The 16,082-nt window shown below is 35.5% G+C and overlaps 1 protein-coding gene and 1 long non-coding RNA gene across 10 annotated transcripts in view; one reads left to right on the top strand and one right to left on the bottom strand.

The window, feature by feature from the left end:
- The window catches only part of MYO16 (myosin XVI), a 363,630-nt gene that overhangs the window by 76,671 nt on the left and 270,877 nt on the right, over positions 1-16,082 (bottom strand). For all 7 annotated transcript variants that reach the window (XM_038163728.1, XM_038163644.1, XM_038163898.1 and 4 more), the window contains 3 exons: positions 13,296-13,471; positions 8,984-9,064; positions 8,535-8,740 (listed from right to left, as the gene is read on the bottom strand). In XM_038163728.1, coding sequence (XP_038019656.1) covers positions 8,535-8,740; positions 8,984-9,064; positions 13,296-13,471 — 463 coding nt within the window. The remainder of the gene's footprint in view (positions 1-8,534; positions 8,741-8,983; positions 9,065-13,295; positions 13,472-16,082) is intronic.
- LOC119712703 overlaps positions 1-16,082 on the top strand; it is a 75,712-nt gene that overhangs the window by 51,058 nt on the left and 8,572 nt on the right. The gene's annotated exons all lie outside the window — the stretch shown is intronic.

Here is a 16,082-nt window from a genome sequence, read left to right on the forward strand (position 1 = left end):
GGCATTCCCTGGTCTAGGGAGACACAAGAAGCTTCCCTCAAAAAGCTCTTAGACCCCATTGGCTCCTTCCCCTGTTCCTGTGTCTGTTCTTATGTCCCTGAGCCACTTCTTCCCTAATCCCTGATTGCCCCTCACCTTTGTGCTGCCCCGAGACCAGGCTCAGCCCCTGGACCCCTGCAGAGAGAAAGCTGGACCCTGAATGTGTGCGTGTCTGGGACCTGATCATCTCACCATCTCACTGAGTGGCTGAATTAAACATCTGTGGATATTATGCAAAGGTCCATTTTGCTTCCTTACCCTGGACTATGCTAACAGCAATTCAGACTGCTAGACTCAGTCAGTTTGTGAGATACAGGTCAAGAACTTTCATTATACTTATTTGTGAACAAATATAATTCTATGTATTTTTATAATCCATGCTCTTAGATGAAATTGAGTGCTGTGGTAGGTATTTCAGCACCTTGTGACAACATTTCTCCATGTTTAGCTTTGAAATTCACCGGTGTAAAATATGCATAGATTTTTATAAGAATTGTAAGGGTTATTTAGTGATCTAATAAACATTTTATTAAATCTGAGGTATAAGAAATGTCAAGTGCTAGTGGAAAGTAGAGGTATCAAAGGTGGCACTTTAATCTAGAAATTAAATAAACATTTTAAAATTTCACAGATCTTGAAGTTTAAATAAAGCAAACCACAAGAACTGCTGAAACAGTTCAGCCAGAATTATGCTTGTGTGTGCCCAACAGATTTATGATTGCCTAAAGAAATTAATGTAGTTTTATGTACCTAATAGTGGAGAGAGAACAATACTATCAGATTCTCACTGAAACAGCCTGAAAACTGGGACATTATCTATTGCACAAAACAATAGATTCTAGAAGAAGCTTCACTAAGTTTTATGCATTTTATACTAAATGTAATATACATAATGCTGGAAGATTATTCAGATTGCACAGCAAACATTTGAAAGTTAGGAACCATCAGACTTAACTGGCCATGTCATCTTTATTTGGCTATATCTGGCTATTTAAAAACCTAATTACATCCTCCTGCTCGAGGGACCCCTTTTCCTGTCAATCTTGTGCAACTGTTAAGTGTATGACAGATATGAATAATTCAGCTGACTTCAATTGTTTACATACATTTACACATTTGTAATTGCTTTAGCAAATGAAGGTTGCATTGTAAGCTTCTGAAGATGCCCAAGCAAACAATGCTGATATTTATTTTTGCCTTCAAAATATCAAAATATATCTAGATGCCTTCTTAATAAATCAGGTGTCTAGGCTTCCACTGAAAACTCCAGTCAAAAGAGAAACTCTTTTCTCTTATAGTCAGTCATTTGTGCACTCTCACTAAGCCCCAGAAACACCTGAAGCTTTACCATCCTCACAATCCAAACTCTGTGACATGTAACACAAGCACTGATATTTTGTATTTACAAGACTAATTCTGTGGCCTAGAAAATGGATGATGCCATGGTATAGCTTCAAAAACTGCAACTGTCTTGACTCCAAAATGCTGTTCTTTGATTTTTTAGAGCCTCTTACAAAGCATTAATTCATTCCCTTGCCATAGAATGGAACTACGCTGATTCTGGGAAATACCTGCAAAAATGGATAAAACTTAACAGTAATCAGTTGAATCGCATCCTAAAAGAGATCACTTTCCTTTACACCCTACAAATTAAGTCTTGGTTAATTAGGCAAGTCACCACAGACATATGAAGTTATCTTTTGCATTTCTTGTTTCTAAAATATATAAAAGGACCTAATGGGGATAATGGGGCAATCAAGCTAAATGGATACAAAGAAACAACTCCAAAGGGGTAAAACAGAAGAGTCCATCAACAGTCAGACTGCGTGGAAAGAGCTATTTAGTTTTTCCATAATATGAGTAGCTTGGTAACTCTCACTACACTATCACATTGTACAAGTAGATTTGAAATGGTTTGTAGCCTCTAAGAGAGTCCCAAATATCTAGTAACATCTCAGAAATTCCCCAGGGTGATTTACTCCAATTCTAGGCTTGTCAGGGAGAAGGCAAGAGCATTCTGGGTTCTGGTCATCTCCTACAGTATAATCAATCCCTACCAGTAAGGTTTCATGAGGAATTAGCAATTTAGAGTAACTCTGAGTGCTGTAAATTCTCCTAAACTAGGTTCCTCTATCCAAAAGGTTGGTGAAAGGAAAAGAACAAATAAAAGCTGAGGGTAGAAAAAGGAAGAAGGGAGTTTCAGAGTGATGGTTTTTTTCTTCTCAAGTCACTAGTATTCATGATTAAATACTTTCCTGTTTGCCAATGGGAAGTAGAAAATTAGTTCCTTATTTTTAATTTATTGGTTTCTCTATTCAATTGTATTTATTTCAACCCAACCAGTAAGTTTTCTGACTTCTCTCCTAATTGTCTTCCCCACCCCACTGAGGAAGGAATGAGCTGGCAGCCACGAGGGGTTGAGCTGCCAGCTGCCAGCTAGGGTTAACCAATGACACTTTATCCAAGTGCTTTATTTGGGGTGCTGGTGGATGAGAGGCAGGACAAGAGCTGGCAATGTGTATTTGTAGTCCAGAAAGCAAACAGTATCCTGGGTTGCATAAAAAAAAGTGTGACCAGCAGGTCAAGGGAGGTGATCCTGCCCCTCTACTCTGCCCTTGTGATTCCCCTTCTGGAGTGCTGTGTCCAGCTCTGGGGTCCTCAGAACAGGATGGACATTGACCTGTTGGAGCAAGTCCCAAGGAGGGCCATAACATAGTCAGAGAGCTGGAGCACCTCTTCCATGGAAACAGGCTGAGGGAGCTGGGTTTGTACACCCTGGAGAGGAAAAGGCTCTGGAGTGACCTTACTGTGGCCTCCCAGTACCTAAAGGTGGTCTACAGGAAAGCCAGAGAGGGACTTTTGAAAAGGGCAGGAAATTATAGCACAAGGGAGAATGGCGTTCAACTGAAAGAAGATAGGTTTAAATTTGATATTAGGATAAAATTATTAGCTGTGGCATTGGAAAGGCAATGAAACATGTTGCTCAGAGAAGCTGTGCATGCCTTATGCCTGGAAGTGTCCAAGGCCAGGTTGGATGTGGCTCTGAGCAGCCTTGTATAGTGGAAGGTGTCCATGGCAGGTCATTTGGAGCAACATGATCTTTAAGGTCTCTTCCAATCCAAACCATTCTATGATTCTATAGTAATTTACGAAATTGCCAACAACACAGACATTTTGAAAACCACAGTTTTAAACTTCAAGGATGACCTTCACTCCTCATGGGAACTTGGTCATTACCAGGTTTATGAATTTGTGTTTAAAGTGCCCTCAGAAATGATGAATTTGAGATACTTCATTTACTCACCTTTACTCTCATTCTGAAAGAAAGACAAATAAAAATGATTACCCTCAATCAGAAATATCGCTTTCAGCTCTAGGTCTGAAGCAACAAACTCCACAATGGCAAGACTGCCATTTGATTTAAATTGATATCATTACATCTATTTTAATGAAATAGTGCTTTTGTAGCACCAGTCAGATTACTTCTTGCTCTCCTTGCAAAGATTTAAGGTATCATGGCACATATCAATGTAGTGCTCTGTGAGATTACTGATACTGCATAGCAGACAATAAAGCTGAAAGGGCCAGTGTGATGATGGCCCATCCCTTTGCAATCTGCTCTGTACATCATTCTCACTAATGCCCTAATTACTCATGAGAGTCTGAATTGTTCTGCTGGCTTTTTAAATTCAAAAAATATATATTATAAAACATTATAGCTTCCCTGCTTTCAAGAGGGACTAAAAGGGAGAAGGGAAATAAAGAGAAAAAAAAGTCAACAACAAAATGCTTCTGGACAAAGGGAATTTAGATATACAGTGATGACTCATGCATATGATTTACAAACATAAACAACACATCTGTGCAATTCGTCATCAGCTAATAGCATGAATTTGGTGAAAATATTACAATTGCTATTAAAAAGGGCTTTATAGAAAAAGGACAGACATTACTTGACTAAGCAGTGATATCAGCATTAGTATAATCTTTCCTGAGAAAACAAAATATTTCTTCAGAATGATATCTTAGTAAAGTCAATTATTGTAAAGGGTTAATAATAATTTAGTACTCTGAAACACTGAAGTTTTGATGTAAAGACCACTTCTGGAGCATTTCATTATCAATGAATGATGCCCTGACTAGAAGTACAGAATTCAGGGTCTGCAGTTTAGTGCAGCTTGAAGAACAAATTAAGAACTTCATACCAAAATCAGAGGAAAACCTGTAATTAGAACAGTCTTTGAACATACTTGTTTCACCCTCACTGCTATGATTACCATAAGAATCCATTATCATTGTGTTCCACATTCTTCCTTCCTAATATTTCCTATTAAAATGGACGTTTCCATCTTTTGAAGTTACTTTGAAACAAAAAATTATCAGACTGTTAACTCTTTATTTCCTTTTTAAAATAAAGCTTACAGTTGGTGATTTCAATATTTTTACCTTATTCATATAGGAGAGCAAGGTTAGATTATGAAAGGAAGGGGAAGAAGGAGAAAAAGAAGAGAAGATGGGGAAGGGAAAGGACAAGGAGGAGGAGGATGAAAAAGAAGAAGCCATGACATTATATCTCTGAACCAGCATCTGACACTGTCTTAACAGGATAAATAACTGCTTATAAAGCTTCATATCTGCATTAGCCTAGGTAAAACTAAAGATTGGATTGGTGCAATTTAAGAAATTTTAAAATATTATTAGAAATAAAAAAATCATAGCATTCTAGTGACTTATCTCTTCTTGCCACCATACTGTAAGGAATGTCTCTACATACAACCTTCATGTTCTCCTTCAGACTATGAAATTTTCTCTGCTCTTTCTTGAGCAGCAACAGAAGGCAGGATGGGACCTCCATGATGGAAAACACAAGGGTAAGTTGAAAGAATTACACCCAGGAAAGACCATCTAGAAACCTGAGAAACAGCAATGAAATTCCAAGAAACACTCAAAAAAAGTGCAGAAATAAATGCAAGGAACACGATGCTAGAATTTGGGCTTTCTGAACAACATGATTTTTGCCAAAGAAATCCTGCCATTCTTATCTGCTAAGTGAAAGGCTCAAATTGCTTATCAGTTCCAATAATCCACAGAGGTTATCCTGACCTTCAACAGCTCCGAGTGTTTCCTGTAAACTGGCAGGGAAGGCTTACACAGATGCCTCATTTAAGGACCTGTGCAACTGGACCTAGCAGTCTCCACTGCTAAGCAGTGTCCCAGACACAAGAAACCAGTACATGTGAACCTCAGTTTCTGAGTTAGTAGCGCATAAACTCGTCCTTGGGCAAGGAAACCGAAATACAGACAGAGAAAAAAACTGTGTATAGTTTAGAAACTTGGTGAGCAACATAAAAGTAGAAAGAAGGAATTATTTTAATTTTTATTTCAATTTAGAGAGCATGGAGTGTTTGTAGAGGAGGATGCTACCAAAATAAAATTTTTTAGAGGGAGTGAAACAAAGCATCTTACTACCTCATTTTTACCTGACCATCCCTGAATAGCTGTATTCTTGTATTTTGCTGAGGTCACTCATGTGTCTTTGATCACTGTAATTACTTTTAAAAATTTATATTTGAAATGGCTTTTGCGTGTCTTCCTTGAGCACCACGTGTGGTGAATGACACAAAAGTCAGCCAGGATCCATTTTATTAATTGATGCAAAGAGATTAGATTTGAGATATTAAGCTTGTATAACGAGGCTCTGTTCGTGCCCCAGAGAGTTTCTGAGCCTTATTGTTCTGCACTGGAAACAGTGCAGACACTTGATACTTACTTTCCTGTTCCATGGCACCAACTACCAAAACCATAATAAATTACTGTTTCTACTAATGGGCTTTTTGTATATCTTATTCTAAATTAGATATACTTTAAATTAGAATTATTTAAAATCAGAAATAATTTTAAATAAGATATCAAACCACTAAATACTGGAAAGAAACTGCAATCTGCAGACACTTGCTAATTCCATGGCTATTTTACTGTTTTCTTTCTTCCAAGAAAAAATATATTTGAGGATACTTTACCTATGTGTACAATTTAGACTGCAAATTGGAAACTTTAAACCCTTTAAAAATTTGTTTGTGCCACTGCCTTGACTTAAAAAGCAAAGCTAGAATTTAAAGAAATACTCCACTGAGAATCATTCTGAAGATAATAAGCAAAATATATGGATGGGTAAACTTTTCCAAGAATGTAAAATATGTGTTACTCAAGCTTTTCTGTTCTTAAGGCAAGGTAAAAACTGAGCCCTGTCTCTGCTCACAGAGCTTTACAAATTGAGCCAATACTGCACGTAAATTCAGCAGAAACACTGCATCTGGAGTGGCAAATCTGTTGAAATCACATATATGATTTCTTAATTATCCTACTTTAACAGGATTTAATAGCATCTGACCTTATGAATTCTCATTTTATTATATATTCATTGAGAAGAAGTGTCACAGCTTCCATTTAAAAATGAGAAATTCCACAAGCTTTCTCTTCTGATCAGCAAACTTTGGTGATTAAGGGGTTCACCTCACAGCTGGCAACTTTTACTTAAATAAAACAGAAGCAGAACCAGTAAATCCAAAAGGAGAGCAACAGAAGTAATGATTAAGCTTTGTAGCCCAGGAAGATATACTCTTGCAAAATATGACATTTCTTTAGCTACCTCTCTCTTAAGCCATTGTAGGAGTTCAAATGGAACTCATTAATAGGTTAAATCCAAGTCATATTAATCCCTAATTAGATAGCAGTAGAAACTTATTCAAATTCATCCAATTAAGAATGAACTGCTACTGTCTGATTAGTGCTAGAATATAATTTTCCAACATTCCATCCCTTTGCCACAAAGTCTCATAATTCAAACATACTTTCTTCTTGTAAGCCTGCAGAAAAATAAGTGTTTTAATTTTTAATTTATAGATATTTTGAATTCTTACCCCATTACCTATATGATAGAGAAGATCCAAGAAGCAAATGCACAAAAACTGCAGGGATGGTGAGGGAGGACAGTAATTTCCTATCTTTTGGGAAATCAGGTTGGGATTAGGGCCACAAATTCTCTTTAGAATACTAGAAATACCAGTTTGACAACAAAGGAAAAAGGATTTGAAAGTTGAAAAACTCCATCAGGTTCAGGTGCATAAGCCTATATGGAAATATGACAAAATCATTTCTCATTTCAATCAATGAATAGTAAGACAAGACCAGAGTATGGCTGAACAGTCAACAGAACTAATAAAGTTAACAAAAAATCACAGAAACTAAAACTAAAAGCATCTTGTTCGGTGACCAAGGCAATATAGAGATTTAGCACAAATGAAGGTTTTTAGGAAACTTTTTGAAAAGGTAACTCATAATCTCTGAATTCAATATTTCTTTCTTATTTGCAGTCTATTGGCTGAAGAAACATACAGCAGAGATTGCCCATACAAACCCAGAACATGAAAGCTTTCCCAAATCTCCCATTTGTGAAATGTGCATTTTCTCCTCAACCAGCCTGCCCAGCTAGATTCACACTGGAGGATGAATATTGTGGTAGGGCACAGATGGTTTATTTGTGAAAGAGTTAGAATTATAAACTCCTGTACTCTTCTCTGTTTGAGTATTTACAGAGAGAAAAGCTTTCTGCCCAAGCAGTAATTTAACATCCACATTTTTTTCCAAGAAGACAACTCAAACTCATGTCAACTCAAACTCATGTGTAAGCAGCAAATGCTGTTTTACAGGAGTAAAATAATAAAGCCCAGATCATGACTGGTCGATATACATCAATCAAGGGGTATAATATGCAGAGAGATGGAACTTCTCTTGAGTGCATGAGGCTGATAAACAAATAATTTTTGGGCAAGACAATCCTCTTTCTTTCCTGAATCTTTTAAGAATTAAGTGACCTAAAACCCCAATACTGAACTTGGAATGGGGAATAAGAGTTTGCCTTCTGACAGAAGCAGACCTTTTTGTCTTTTCACATTAATTCTATATGTCACTGATTTCTAACAATAATAAAAATGGAGTTGTGCTATGAGCATTAGTACCTCTTGACCAGGCATAAACAAATCCTAGCCTATGAAATACAAATAATGAACCCATGACACCTACACCTAGAAAGCTGAAAAATTAGACTATTTCTCCTTCTCCTTTTTAATTATCTGCAGATAATATACAATATTTTATATATCTTAAATCATAAAAATAGCATAAATTGTAAAAAAGGTCTCCTTTATGAGGTCATACTTTTAAAACTTAATTTTTCTGATGATCTTTATAAATATATTTCTACATATCAAGATAAATTTTATACATTTATCAATTTATACATATATTTCAAAAGTTCATTATTTGTTCAATTAAAAAGTAACAGGCCTATACCCCTTGCAGGCAGACAAGATTTTCTCTGAAAAAAGTCTGAAAAACTCATAAGCAAAACAACATTGTAAGCACTACCAGAACACAACAGAAGGCTTTGTACTATAAGTAAGAAAAAAGGTTTTATGAAACTTGAAAGAATTTACCTTGACAAGAAGTCTGTGAAAGAGAGACGTATTGGATACCCATGTCGGATAATTTTTACCATGTCTAGGACCCCAATATACTGCAGTTGAGCAGACACGTAAAAATTATCAAAGGTATCTGGCAACTTGGAGTTATTAGGTTTTATACAATGAACGGAATGTGGTGTGCAGTTCTGCAGCTTCCCAATAATATCTGCAAGTGATTTCTGAAGAAAAAAACAAACAAACAAAACAGCAATTATCAATCATTCTTGTGCAGCTATGACAATTGCTCAATACATATGCTCTTCCTAACTTTTAAAAATTATTTTCTCAAAAGGGTTGACCAGGTCATGCTTTCTTAAATTTAAGACTTTTCTTTTTTCCATTGCAATCTGCAGAGGATAATCCTGCCTTTGAAACATCTGGAGATTCTTTTGCAAATTTCCATCCATAAGATGTTCACTGACCCTGAGTTGTATTGCCACAGTGGTCGGGCCCCCTCGTTCCAATCTCTGAAGAAATGAGGACGTTCCTTTCTTTTTCAACAGCTGTGGAAGAGAAAAGCACACACACAACAATTTTATCTCAAGATGGGCAGTAGACCTCTACTGTCATTGTTGCAGTTGACTAATGAAGGCAAAAATTTGTGCAAATATAGTGCCATAGACAAGGATTGAGTTTCAGAAAGAAATAGGAAGTGGATAAATATCCTCAGGTGTTTGCAGGGCCATGACTGGTAAGTTTGGATTTCAAAAGCAGCTACATACGTTATAATGATAATATACCTTTTACAAATAACTGGGCAAATCAATATGTTTCAGAACTCTCGCCGAAGCAGGACTTGTGCAGTTAGTATCCCACAGAATCTAGAAGCAGCATAATTCTGTAACTCTGTAAGAAGGTGCTTTATGCCTTTGGCAGATGTTTAAGTCAGTAAATGTAAGAGTACAGATCATTTAAAAAAATTTCAACAGCAAAACAGTAATACAGATATTTTTTAAAAATCTTCTCATTTCTTCTGGCACATGTGAATACAGTTAAACTTCTCTCTTTTAATACATTTTCACCAGTTAGAGACATAAATTATTAACAACTTCCTATCTCATTAGAACCAATGTTATCCGATACATCAGAATTGGGAGGGGAAAATAATTTATTTTTTGCTGCTTTACTCCCTGTATTTGAGACTGATATAGAAATAATCATACTAAAAGTGGTCTCAGAATTTAGGGTCTTTTGTTAAACTTTCTACAGAAAGGCTAGCAAAATTATTGCATTCCAGGATTTGGTAAAGCTGTGAGATTTAAACCTGCTTATCAATGACAACCTTTTCACCTCTGACTCTCCATTGCCTTTTTTTCAGTCTTCTTACCCCATAAAAATCCCTTTCTATTGAGTCAGCATATTCTGGCCTACTCGTTTTTCCAGTTTTATCAAAAAAGCTTACATCTTCTCAGCTTGGCCCACTCAAGCCAAATGACATTAAAAATACTGTAGTGAAAGCAATTTTCTACTCACCATGCTAAACTTTGGAGCTCTTTTTTATTTCACTTACTAGGATGCAATAAGATTTTAAAGGCAAATTCACCCTCAACTTCAAAACTAAAAAGTAAAAGAGATCTGCTTGCTCCAGTTTTTCTCATAAAAAGGACCACTAGCATGCCAATGACACTTTTTAGTTAAAGTTTAAAAATAACTGAGGAATATAACCAAACTAAAATTTTCTCCACCTTATGGATAATGCTGTCCCCCCTTGCTCTCAATATTTAAATCAATAGTTCAAGATTGTTTCTTGACTTAGTGGAAGATCTAAGATCAACACTTCAGATGCTTAAGTTCCTGCCTGCTCTCCCATGTTACATATGACTTCCCATAGGAAAGAAAAATTTGTTTCAGAATGAGAGAGAGAAAAAAAACAAAACAAAAAAAAAGACAAAGACAAAAAATTAATTTAATTCAAACTCTCAAAACTTGGACATCTTTAATCTTCAACTATGAGCTAAGGAAAAAGACTATGTCACCCAAACTGTACCTCTCTATTGCCCTGTATTATACAGCTTTACGTTGGGATATCTTGTACCTCTAATCTACAGAAAAAAACCCCACATATTTGAAATTTCTGTTTAGAAGCTAAAAATCTCCTCCTAAAAATATCTAAAGACTTTTGCTGTATAAACTCTGAAACGTAACAATTCTTCCAAAGTAAGTGAGGGGAAGACAACAAAGCCAAAATACGCACCAGGAAAAGATTAGAGAAAAACAAGGGAGCATGAGTTGATGTGAGCAAGAGTTGTGAGAGTGTCAAAGATATCTTTCATTTGAAAAGGGCACATGATCTTCATAAGTCACAGAGGCTTGAGCTGGTCCCAAAATTCCTATGACTCCTTATGTGCTCCAAACTTCTGGCCAGTTTAAAGATCTGTTCATATCTGCCTTAGAATGGATGCACTGTTGTCTTGGATCCTGCCGTGCTAGCATTAGTTCAAAGAGGTATCCTTACCTCTGCCAGCATGCTCAGCATCAAGAGTCATTTATGGAAAGGTAAACAGATACATGGCCATATGTAGAAACATTTATAATTATATAACCAAGCATTTTGTTAGGATTGCAGTGACAAGATGAAATAGGAGGGAACTCACAACGAAATCCTATTGACTTTAACTTTCTCTAATTCCATTCCCTAGATATGGTGGAGCCTAGCTTACTGCCCATACACAGCACCATGTGTACCTTCCATTTCATGATTCCTACTGCCCATAGTATGATGTATGTTGTGACTCAAACTTCAGATATAAAAGGAATGTCAGTCTCTGGTTGATGATTTTTGCCCTAATGTCCCTCCTTCTCTCCCTCCTCTGTTCTTTTTTCTTTCTTGTCTTTGTTGCCATTGACCTTTGAACAAACTCCAATAAAAATATGGTGGTTATGATTTTCCAAATCATAATAATTTAAATTTTAAGCTGACAAGAAAAAGCATCTTACACTGCATTTGCAATTACAGTAAAAAATAACAAACCCAACATTATTTCAGTCCACCACAGCTGATTTTCAGGGCTGTATTGAAAAAGGGAAGGAATTATTTGGGACTGCACAGTTACAGATGTGGGCTTGATCCACAATAGAATTTAAGAACTTACCTACTTCCAGCTCCTGCAATGAGTGCCTATTCCAAAAAAACCAAGTGTCGCTTTTTGGCAGTGGAACAGCTTAGATTCCTAAAGTTCTGCTCCAGTCCTGCAGGGCAGCACAGTACCTTGCTCAAATCAAGCCAACTTAGTATCAACAAAGTGTTCTGTCTCACCTGCACAGCTCTTCTCAAAGCCTGTGTTTGAGAAGCAAAGGCATCCTTGTCTCTGCAGACAGATGAAGGATTAAGTTCTTCCCACCTTCCAACTAACGCCTAAAGGTTTACAGCATTCTCACTGAATCTGAAATCTCTGACTTCAGATATCATACTTCCCAAAGAATTGAAGGTCTTCTGTCTCTCAAGAGAGTAACTAAAGGTTAAAAGCAATTCTGTATGTGTCAAAACCAGCATAATTTCAGAGATCCCAACTGCGCAGTGTTTTGTCCTGTCCCCATGTATGGGACTAGGATCTTTTTCACATCCTTAGGAAGCTTCCTCTAGGAAGCTGTTACTAAAATGGAAAGGCACCTAAAGGCACCTTGTAAGGCCTCAGCTGTTTGCTAAATATAACCTTAAATGAACACCATTCACTTCAACTTAAGTTTTTCCACTGAGATTACTGACAAGAACAGTAGTTGGGAATTATGCTGTTATCAGCAGGGGGACTATAAGCAAAGTCCCATTGCTAAAGCCTTCCACAATGACACATGAGTGTAGGCTCCTTAATCCCATGACAGAATCAATTTTATGCAGCTGTAAACCAAAAATAGAGTTGTAAGATTCAAGAAGCCTGGTGAGGCAGCTGATGTATTGTGAGAAGTGCATGCTTCTTTTCTAGAAGGATAAATTCCAAAGCTCTGTCATGAATTAACTACCTAAATCACATTACTTCTTTTCAAGAGAGATGTTCCATGTGACATGAACAATTAATTTTCTGATAATCTTCAAAGTTTCTCTCCCACTCCTCTCTTTTTTTGCTTTTGTTTATGGTTTGTGGATGGTGTTTGTTTGGGTTTTTCTTTTAACTTTTTTGTCTGACTTAGCAGGAAAAGAAGTAAGTTCGAAAAAGAGGCATATGTGATTTGGTTTCAAATTGACTGGGAAAATTTACTATAAGACACCACTCAAAATTCCAAATGTGGCCAAAATTTACATTTGATCTTCATACAAAACCACACAAAACTGTATTTAGCAAACCAGAAATCTTTTCATTTTGACATAATAAGAACATTAAGATTTTATTTTTACACTTCCTGTGTCTTAATTTACTCAACTACTCACCATAAAGCCGTTCAAGGAGAAAAAATGAAGAAGTGGTCCTATACAACCAAAAATTGGTAAGACTGCATTGACTGCTAATAAGCCCTGAAACCAGGCAATCCTGGAATGATTCAGGCTTGAAGACCTCATCATCTTGTTTGACCTTCTGCTCAAAGAGTCCAACAAAGAGACTTCTGAACCAGAATTATTAGTGTTCATAAATTAGAACCTTTTCTCACTTTTGCTTCTTTAGTGTTGGTACTAAGTACTAAATTATTTTAATAACGTAATGACTACAGAGAATGAAGCAGAGAACAAAATGATTTCAGAAATTACAAAATAACAGAAAAATCTTCAAGGAGCCAAGAGTGGAAAGAATCCTAAATTCTTACCTTGCTTAGTTCAATGTATTTCTTGGCTTCTCCACTTGCACAGGTTACAGATGTTTTTTTACTGAGCAAAGCTGCTTTACACCCTTTGATTTTAAGGGAATGATATGGAGGAACAAGTGATCCAGTTTGTGTCAGTTTGGACTGGAACAATTGATTGATGACCACATTTTCACTAGCTGGAAATAAAAAAAACAAAAAAGAAATGCATGAAGATAAAACATAAATTAGAAAATTATATTTATTGTATTTGTTGGTAAAAAGACACACAGTAGGAGAGAATTAAATAAGTAAACCTAAAACAAATGGAAAAATCAAAAAATGAGTAATATCAAGTTATCAAAGAAAACTCAGTGTCTGAAAATAGTAACACTATTTTTAACATATTCAGGTCCTGTGCTGAACCAATAGAGGGCATAAACCAAAACCCTTCAGACAGATCAGTCTAAACTTAATTACTTATGGGATCATCACCTCTGAATTTTGTTCTACTACAGATTCCCTATTTATCCATCCATTAATGTAAGAGATGATTTCTGCACAATTTCCTAACATGTAGTATTTAGAAACAATCAAGGCACTTGACAGAAATAAATTATGCACATTCATTGCACTGAAGAATTATATATACACAAAACATGAGCAGGGATTTAAAAAAAGGCAACACAAAGAACAGAACTGTAGAAAATCTGGTATCTCTATATCAAGATCACACTTAAAAACATTTACAGAAAAAAGACATGGCATACAGATATATTATTACTTGTACATATACTTCCAGGAGGTGCTTTAAAAAAAAAAATCTGAATTATAGGATAGATAGTGTATTTTCTCCTAATTTCAGTCTAATTACCCTTTATGGATTTATGGCCACAGGGTTTTTAAGATGAACATGATAATTACTGCTGCTTGTACTGCCACAGCACCAATAAGTGTTAAGAACTCATTGTGTGATACATCCTTAAACATGCTGAATTCTGGTTAATTAAGAACAATAAAACTGGCATTATGATCATATGCATTATATGAATAAACAAAACACCCAGAAAGATAAATGGGAGAGGTATCATAAATAATATCTTAGCAGGTAAAAATTTTCAGTTTGCTCTTTAATAAATGGTTACAGGTTTCTTACTGTATGATAAATGCAATAGATTTGTTTCTCTTCTTCTGTGGAGATTGCTATTCCTTACGTAACAACAACATTAAATTTATGAGGAAGATATGGAAGCAGATAATTGAAATTATTTCAGCACAATCAGTGGACATCAATACCCATATGTTTGAAATGTAATAAGTAGGATTAGGACAGGCATAGAAATTATGTCTTTCAAATGAAAACAGATACATCCTACGTCAAAAGTCTTTTCTGATGTTTTCAGGCAGGTATGTTCCACATTCCGACACATACATACAAATTACTTTCATGCTATAATAGTAAAAAGTTTTGTTTGAGGAAACAAAATTCAATGAAAATCAAAGGAAGCATGCACTTAAGTTATACATTACACAGCTTACAAAACTGACTCTAAAGGAAATATGTCACTGACAATCAACAGGTTTTAAACCTAAGTCACTTAAAAAAGAAGGCACTTAGCACTTAAATGACTTACATGTTTTTAAATATTTTCGCAGAATTTATTATTATTATTATTACTCCTCAGATGTATATGTACTCACCCATATCATATTAAACTTTTTATATCCAATCTCATCCTCCATTCTTGCTTTTTGACAGTTGCAGAGCTGATTACACAAAACAGCAATGAAAGTGCAAAAAGGACTATGTGAGAGAATGGAAGAATGCTCTCTCATTGAATGTACTGGAAGTTGTCATACCTGCTCTTTGACAGATTATCCAAGTAGTGGATATATATATTCCAAGTAGTGAGAACTTTAATATCTCTAAAACTACAATTAATAGGCTTTTATTCAAGATAATTTCTTTAATTTCTTTCTTCATTTGGAATGTACAATTTTTGCATCTAAAATGCATCAATTATTTTACTAGGATGCTTGGCTAATTTTACGGTAAAATTGCTAAAATGAAATAAATTTTAAGAGCAGGCCTCTATTTCTAAGGAAAGAAACATAAGTATATAATATACTAAGTGAAAAACACTACAGTGGTTGGAGAGATGACAAATGACAACTCAGGGTGACACTGGCATATCCCTGAGGAAAAATGTTTTGTTTTTTCTCTCCAGCAAAGGGAAATGATACAGGTTTTCATTAATCCAATTATGAATCATTAATTATGATTGATTAATTAATTATTTGGTTGCATTATTATTATTAGGCGTAATTATGCAATATGCACACTGAAAGGCATTTAATTTTGCATTTCAATGCAAATGGACATTTATATCTATTCACTGAAAAAACATAAGAACGCCCACAAGCTACTGCTTTTAGAAAGGTAGTCAAGTAGTGGAGTGCATCCCACAGCTGCCTCTATGATTTTGGGAGCCAAATTTCCTTCCCCTATTTTCTGGGTTTTATATTTGCTGTAGTTCCTACTCATTGTCTTTCTGTAAATCATTCTCACAGATCATATTACACCTTCTTTTTCTTTACACCACATCACATGATAAAGATGCTCTGTGTTCATGAATCTAAAAACTTTTAAATTAGAGCAAATTTCAAACCATACTATATGTAAATACTTCATAAAGATAGGGGTGATTTTTTTTTCTGGAAATAAAACATACATAAATGTATCTTAAAACTAAAATGAAAATTAAAATCAAGTCATAATATCTTGATTTCTAACAACAGTAACCACAAAAG

The sequence above is a fragment of the Motacilla alba genome, chromosome 1, assembly GCF_015832195.1.
Source record: "Motacilla alba alba isolate MOTALB_02 chromosome 1, Motacilla_alba_V1.0_pri, whole genome shotgun sequence".
Lineage (NCBI taxonomy): Eukaryota > Metazoa > Chordata > Aves > Passeriformes > Motacillidae > Motacilla > Motacilla alba.